At 27.0% G+C, this 8736-nt stretch overlaps 1 protein-coding gene across 2 annotated transcripts in view; it reads left to right on the forward strand.

The window, feature by feature from the left end:
- LOC129969129 (alpha-catulin-like) overlaps positions 1-8521 on the forward strand; it is a 315460-nt gene extending 306939 nt beyond the window's left edge. For both annotated transcript variants that reach the window (XM_056083550.1, XM_056083551.1), the window contains 4 exons: positions 2170-2247; positions 4147-4269; positions 4991-5074; positions 7951-8521. In XM_056083550.1, the coding sequence (XP_055939525.1) occupies positions 2170-2247; positions 4147-4269; positions 4991-5074; positions 7951-8088 (423 nt within the window). In that variant the 3' untranslated portion in view covers positions 8089-8521. The remainder of the gene's footprint in view (positions 1-2169; positions 2248-4146; positions 4270-4990; positions 5075-7950) is intronic.
- Positions 8522-8736: the final 215 nt, after the last annotated feature.

The following is an 8736-nucleotide window of genomic DNA, read 5'->3' on the forward strand; positions in this document are numbered from 1 at the left end:
AGACACTTTTAGGAATTAGTTACGGTTATGAAATTTTTTATGCATATATATATTAAAATATAAATACATCAAAATTCTTTTTAAAAAAAACATTTACATTTTAAAACGAATTATGTTGTTTTTTAAAAATTTAAAAGGTATCTAATTTTTAAAAATTCAAAAATTTCCAGGGGATTTTATTTTTAATTCTTTCTGTTATTTTTTTTTCTTATTACCCAATGTAAATTTATTTGGATAAAAAATACGCCTGATTTTGTAACTCCAATTAAATACTAATTTTTTAGAAATATTTTTATGCACATTTATAGAAAATTTTCATAGGAATTTTATATTTTACTGAACTAAAATTGACTTTTAACTAGCTAAAAAAATTCGAAACATAAAATGCATACGCTATTTTCTTTTAATGTTTGGCCGAAATCTTTATATTCAGTTTCATTTCATTTCTTCAGAAATTAAAACACCTGGAGCATTTCAAAGATATTTAAATCTAATTACAATATCATTTTGAGAAAAGTCATTAAAATATACTTTTTTTCCTCTTAACCCTTTAAATGTTTATTTTACTGAACAATACATTTTATAACACTATTTTAGTTGAATACAAACTTGAATTTTGGTAATGAACTGATAATAATAAAATTGCATGTTTACGTCTATTTTTGCTTATTTCAATGTCCACTATCCTCTTAAACATCTTAATTGCTTTTTGCGTTTTGGAAATGTAAAATCCGATATTTAATGCGTAACTAAAAATTATTCTTTTAATATTTAAATTAAATTTATTTTATGTTTATTTTTTTACTGGATACATCTAAGTGAAAAAAGTAGAAGTTGAAAATCTTTCGTGTGTCTTTTTTTCCTATATTCAAGTGAAAATCTATAATTATTTCATTTCGTTTTTGTTTTAGAGAAATATATCATTAGTAGAAAGATAATTTTATAAATATAAAGAAATTAGATGTAAATTATAAAAGAACTGCGAATTCAAATTTACATATGTTGAAAAGGAATTTTTTATACGGAAATTTAACATTTATATATATATATATATATATATATATATATATATATATATATATATATATATATATATTGAAAATGTTTAAAAACTTAGAAATTCATAATATGCTAAACAAAAATAAAAAAAAATACTTTCTTTAAAAAAAAGAAAAAGAATGTACACATATAGGATGATTGTATTTCCTATTATCAAACCTTCATCATTATCCTTCAATTATTTTTTATATCGGTTACAAGTCATTACTCATTCGCTATTTACATTATGATTACAAAGTTTATTTCATTCATAAATAATTTCTATTTTATAACATCATAAGAGAACAATTGAAAATTAAATTTATTTATAATGAAATGAGGATTAATATTTTGTTTAGTCTTCATAATCTTTCGATTATTTGTAAAATGAGGTTTATGTCCTTATTCATCCGCTACATGCGAAGTTAATTTATCCGGTAAAAGTCCTGGTAGTTATTAATTTATCTAGTAAAGTAATTCATTTATCTATTCAAATACTTTACCTGTAGAAATTATAATTCCTAATTAAAAAACTAACAATAAAACTTGGCTTTATACTTATCATTATTCGGTTATTTGTGAAAAAAAATATTTTAAAATGTTAGAGATCCACTACTTAATTTGTTACCAAGCTTATTTCATTGTTAAGGGCTTCTCGTTCAATCCTCCATTTAAACAAGATGCTCGGTAGTTATATTTGCCTATAATAAAATTAACAATAAAACTCTGCTTAATCTTCTTCACAGATCAATTAATCCTTTTCATAAGGCGTTACTCATTCGCTACCTGCATTCTAAGTACGAAGTTTATGTCATCTATAAGGGCATTACGTCATTCATAAGTTTATATCATTCATAAGGGCATTATGTCATTCATATTGTATATTTTATTCAATCAAGCATGGAATAAGAACTTCATAAATTGCATTTATTGATAACATATATAATACATTTTTTATGCAGAAGGTTTGCAGTGAAACAGATTAAACTTAATGAAATTTCTAAGGTTATTTTACAGAAAGTTTTATTACTAATATTTTATGGAAATAATCACCATAACTTCCAATGCGCAAAGAATAATTTTAAAAATATTTTTACCTGAAATTAAAATTATGAATTATTTTCTTTTCAGGACCTCTTTACCCAAGCTGAATTCTTTGCTGAAGAAGCAAACAGATTTTACAAAGTAGTGAGACATTTTTCATATCAGGTACCAAACGCGCATCTTATTTCTCTAGTTTTATTCATTTTTCTTTTTTATTAGCTTCAGACACTCTTAAAAATTTAGAATGAATTGCTTTCAATAAAATATGCTTGGATGCCTATTTATTAGTCAAACTATTCTTGTATTTTTATCTGAAAATTTGAAATGCCCATTGAAGCAAAACTTATTTATAGGATAAGATATTACACAATATCTTACAATATTATAAAAAAATTGCTTAAATGAGGACATGTTTATAGTTTAAATAAGTTTTGCTTTAGTGGACAAATGTTTTGCCCAAGATATTATATGATATCCCCATGATACTATTCCACATTCTAAATACAGTACAATATCAAAAAGATATCATTACAATTATAAAGAACATTTTGTATTATTATTGCATAGAATATCTTGAGTTACCATACAAATGCACTAAATTTAGCTCACTCTCTAATTATATAGATAATTTGTTTCTGTCTGCTTCAAGTAAAATTTAAATTAAGTCAGATAATCGATTCTATGATTTTCTTTAACAATAGCTCATAAAAACATATTCAAAGTATGGAAATCGGGAAGCACATTAATATTATTAGATTATATGTTAATATTTCAAGCATATACCGTTTAATGAATCACTTTTTTTCCCATGTTATTCTATTTCAAAAGTACATTTATTACTGTTTATTTTGAATTGCCTTACTATTGTTATTTTACTATTGTTTGAAATCATAGAAGAGGAGCCAAAACTATACGTCATTGGTACGAATATTATGAAACTCACTATTCCAAAACTTTTTCTGTGAAACAACACAGCACTTGTAATACAAAATCGCAAAAATTTTGCGAATTTATATCTAGAAGTTTTTTTTTAATTGGCCATAATTTTTAACTTAATTTTAAAATCTTATTTAAAAGTAATTGTAAAATTTCTATTAAGTTAAATAATCTGAAGTTAAAGCTAAAGATGCATCAAAAATCCTTCGCACTCTATTTTTTAATTATATTTTGCCTGGTGATTTATAGTTCTAAGTCGTTTGCTGAATATTATATTAATCTAAAACATGTTCCATTTATAACTTTTTTGTGAACTTAAAGAACCATTGAACTATCATTAAATTTTTGCTTTTTAATGAAATACCTCATCAGGCATAAAATGTACAGTAAAATTGTTCATAATTACGTAGGACCGGAAAGATGTTGCAGAATCAAAATTTTAGTAAAAGTATTTAAAAAAATCAAGAGACTTTCTTCAATGGATTCTTTTTCAACCTCCGACAGATCATAAAAACGACAAGAATAGAGAATCCCTCATTAGTCTGGAAATTCTTTTGATATTTTTTTTTCTGGAAAGACAGTGGAGCAGGAATGACTCAGTGTTCGCACTCCTTTGTCGAACCTTTGGTAGATCAGCACGTTACCTGGGGTTCCAGTATTCTCCGTTCCTTCCGAATCTCTCGATCATATTATACAATAACTTAAGCTGTAATAGATTTATATCCTTGTACTCTTTCTTAGTGAATTAGATTATTTGTATCTATTTCCAGAAAACCTGAAATAAAATTTTGAAATCTAAGAAATATTTTTATGGAATTATTACTTTAAATTTTATCTTTCATATTTTTATAACACAAATACAAAAAAGTATAGAAGCAAGTGGATAAATATGTTATGCTATTCGAAAGAAAATGCACAAAATAATGCAAATTTTAGAGTAGCCTACACTAATCTTTTTACATAAAGTTGAAGGAAGGAGTTACAATTTTCAGACTTTATAAAATTGCAATATTAGAGATGTTTCATATTATTCAGCGATATTACATACAGGACAAATATTGAAATTCACTATTGTGGTTATGCTAAGTGAAATTTTACTGTTACTCTTGATTGTTAATTATTTTTTAGGTTCCAGGAGGTACACATAAAAAAGAAATGTTAGAAAATTTAGATCGTGTACCGACATTTGTTCAACAGCTTCAGTTCACAGTTAAAAACACAACAGTTGGAAAGGCTGCAACGTTTACAAAGGTACGTTAACTCATGGAAATATTTTTGAATATAATCATATCTCAAATAAATGTAAAAATTTGAATATTGTTTTTAAAGTAGGATTTAAGGTATGTGATATGGTGATATATATGAGGTAGCTTTTTGAAAAATTCTGTAATGTAATATCTTTGATATTTGCTTAAAAGATAAGGAAGAAAAATTCCTGAAATCAGAATATAAAATTTATCAGAATTAAATTAGATATCATTTTAAAATAATTGGTGATAATAAAATATTCTTTTATGTTGTTACTTTTCTCATAAATAATTCAGATAACCAACGTTAAATACAATTAAAGAATCTTGATTATTTTTTGATTGATGCTTAAAGAACAACAAAATTGTTTTAGTTGCTTAGCTCAATTATACTAGTTTTTCTTGAAATAAAAGTACGGAATTTCTACTGAATTATAATATACACTTAACGCAGAAGCGAAATTTATTTTTAAATTCTTACAATTGCTGATTTCTTCTAAAATAAATGACAGCAAACATTAAAATTTATGTTTCAGAATTTATTACGAAAGAAATTTATATAATGATAATATTAACTATTTTTGTTTTTAAAAGTTACGATTTTGTTTATTCGCAATATTTATTTATCAACAGTAACATTATTTATTCCACCTTTTTTAAACAATTTACATCTGTAATTATACTATAAATGTTTTCAGTTCCTTACATATTTTTTACACTTTCAGGTAGATAATGTCATCAAAGAGACCAAAAACCTCATGAATGCCATTTCCAAAGTAGTTACCACGTGCTTAGTTTGCGCCACAAAGGTAAAATGCTGTTGTATCTATTTTGTCATCGTTATTTCATTCTAAACAATCTTCTTAACATAGCAGTTATCTTAACTTGGGTAGGAAATCAATATTATTAAGAAAATATTAAGCTAATATTAGCCATAAACTTGGATTTAAAATTATTGTTTTTATTCACTGTTCAGGAAAGCATAAATAAATATCTGAATTTATTACTATTTCATACGATTTTTTTTTCAACATTTATTTTATAATTTAACAAATGGTTTTGATGTAAAACCAGAGAGAATGGCTTCCTCATATCACTCGCATACACTTTAATAAATGTACGTAAAAATGTATAAATGTCACAAAATCATACCAAATGTCATATAATTAAGTCACTTAGTCTTTGAGTTATGACGTAAAATGCTTGTGAAAGTGCAGACCAACAGATGATCAAATTCTTGATGAATTTATTTACAAATTTGATACATATCGGCATTTTAGACATGAAATCAGTCCATAAATTAAATTCCACTTAACTCTTTTTACTTTGTAGTTATTATGTTAAATTGAATAGGACAGGAGGGAAGAGAGACTTACTTTAAATGGATTTCATTTAAATGTTCACAGAAATCTACAAATTTGGTGCAAAGATTGTATTACAAATTCCCTTCATCGTGCTCATTGTATTTTTGAAATATACTGTTCCCAAAAAGGCGGGATAGTAAATGTTAAAAATATATTTAAAAGAAAGAAAATATAAAACAGAAGAAAGGTAGAAATTTTCAGTATCTTCAAAGCCTTGAGCTCGAATTTTCTGACGATTCCAACAATTTCTATTAGCATATTTCATATATGCAAATGTAAAAAGAAAGTAAAAGAAATAAAAACCATTATTTTCTTCTATAGATATTGTATTTTTGCATTATAATATTACCTGACAGGCGAGTAGACAAAATGTCAAAAATATACTTCAAAAAAGGAAAAAGCAAAAACAGAAATATTGCTAGAATTTTTAAGTTTCCTTAAAATTTTGAGTACGTATTTTTTAACGATTACAATACTTCCTACGTGCATACTTCGCTCACAAGAAAATAAAAAGAATGTAAAAGACATAAAAATTATTATTTCATTTTATAAAGAGCTAGAGCCCTCTTTGTTCCTGCTCATTTTAGTTTTGAATTATAATATTCTAAGACAGATAAGCAGACAAAATGTCAAAAATATGCTTAAAAAAGAAAAAGAAAAAACACGAATAATGCTAGAATTTTTAAGTTTCCTAAAAAACTTGAGCCCGAATTTTTTGCGATCGCAATGCTTTCTATGTGCATACTTCATATATGAGAAAGTAGAAAGAAAATAAATCCATCAAAACTATTATTTCATTCTATAAAGTACTACAGGATTCCCTTTATATTTTATTTTGTATTGATGTTTTAGTTAAACATCAATACAACAGGGCAGACAGTTTTCTTTAAACGTATTTTGTTCAAATGTTGATAGAAATCAACAAATTTTGTGTAAAAACCATCATATTCAAAATTCCCTCCATTTTGCTAATTATGTTTTGAATTATAATGTTCCCAGACAGATGAACAAATTAAATGTTAAACATGATTTAAAAAAAAAAAAAGAAAAAGAAAGAAACAGAAATGATGCTAGAATTTTTAAAGTGTTCTTAAGCATTAAGTTTTTAAATTTAATAAGAAAGTGAAGTTACTTGAGTCATAAATTTTTTAACGATTCCAATACTTTCTATAGGCACACTTTGTACATGAAAAAGTAAAAGCCATAGAAACAATTATTTCGTTTATAAAGAACTAGAGGATGTCCTCTATTTTCCTGCTCATTGTATTTTTGAATTATAATATTTTAAGACAGACAAGCAGATAAAATGTCTAAAATATGCTTAACGAAAGAAAGAGAAAAAAACAGAAATAATGCTAGAATTATTAAGATACATCAAAGCATTGAGACTGAAATTTTTTTTACGATTTCAACACTTTCTATGTGAATACTTCGTACACGAGAAAGTAAAAAAAACTGAAATTGTTATTTCATTTTATAAAGAGCTATGTCCTTTATGTTTCATTTCATAAAGAGCTTTATATTTTATTATCATATATTTATAATTTCGCATAGATTAAGTTAGCGTAAATAAACCGTGTGTTAACTAAAGTCAAAAATAACACTCGCTAATCTCAACTTCAGATTTTAATCAAGGAACTAAACCTTACATCTGTTTTTATCCGCAAGACGAAATGACTCGAATCTTCTACATTTAGAAAGATACAGAAATTATAAGAATTTCTAGAACCAACGAGAAATAACCGAAAGTAAATCAATAAAAAAAAATCAATTTTTAAGGAGCTTGCCTGCAGTCATATACGAAAATGCGAATTGTCGCTTTCAATTACTTCCTGATCCAATTCCACCCTTTTTTTATTTAATTAATGCAACTGAAGCTCTGTAATATTGCTGAGATCGACAACTTCCCTCACTCAGAGTGAAGGGGAAAATTCTCAAGCTAAACATAATCTTTTAAAAGATCCCTACTAATACATTAAAAAGTCCCTAAAAGGTCTTACATGGGTCGACACGTCGAAGAGAAATCCCTATTAAAATTTCACAGTATATAATCACAGGAATAAATCTTTTATTAGCTTTTACTCTTTTCTCTCTTGTGTTGTTCTGTGTTGATGTGTTCGTCGTTTCTACTCGTACATAAATCATACCTCCAGGGATGGAATAAAACGAAGTTAGAAATTCAAAGTGTCTTCATCTCTGTCTTCGGCCACAACTGTGCTTCAAAAAATTATGTTTACAAATATATGTTATATATTTTCTTTCCTTTATGTTTTAGTTGGATTTTATGATGTATTAATACATTTCCTTGCGTGTCTTTTCAGTACAATCTGGACTTCGGCTCTGCTTCCGACCGCTCACGGCTGATGTCGCCGTACAACAGGGGGGACGGGGGCGGTGAGGAGTATGGGGAGGGCATGCCTGGCAAGGGGCTGCAGAGTTCCTCGGACCCCAACATTTGACAATTAGGGAACGGCTCCCGGAGAGCCACCAGCGAGCCCAGGAGGACCACCAGGGTCTCATTCCTCACACTGCTCGGCTCCAAGCGAAGAGATAACTAGAAGCAGAGAGAGCATCCCTTCTCCCTATCGAATGTAGGGCTGCCCTCCCTCCCAAGGCGGTATTCAGTTGCAGGGTGTCGCAGACGCAGGCAGAATCTACGAAAAACACTACTTTGCACACGTTTGAACGTGCATGTGAAGCTGACGAATAAAATTAATAACATACGAATTCTTTATAGTGTTTGATCGATTGGGACTTTAAAAAATTATAAAGAACATAAAACGATAAAACCTGGGTTTTCCCAAAAAGTTCCATCCGATAGCAAGTACCCTCTAATAACTGAATTCATTTTACAATATTTTAAAGAAATATAATTGCATAATTTATAGTTGATGAAAAGAAAATTTTGGAATGTTTCTCAAGGATATAAGGATATTTTAGAAAAATGTTAATAAATCCTTAAAGAAAAAAATATAACATTTTTTGAGTTATTAGTTATTTTTTGATTATTATTTTGAGTATGTAGAATTAATTTCAGAAAAAAAAATCATATGTAAAACTAATATAAGAATCACCGAAAAGCCTTACATTTTGTTGTGTAATCATAT

The sequence above is a fragment of the Argiope bruennichi genome, chromosome 5 (genome assembly GCF_947563725.1).
Source record: "Argiope bruennichi chromosome 5, qqArgBrue1.1, whole genome shotgun sequence".
In the NCBI taxonomy this organism is placed as follows: Eukaryota; Metazoa; Arthropoda; class Arachnida; order Araneae; family Araneidae; genus Argiope; species Argiope bruennichi.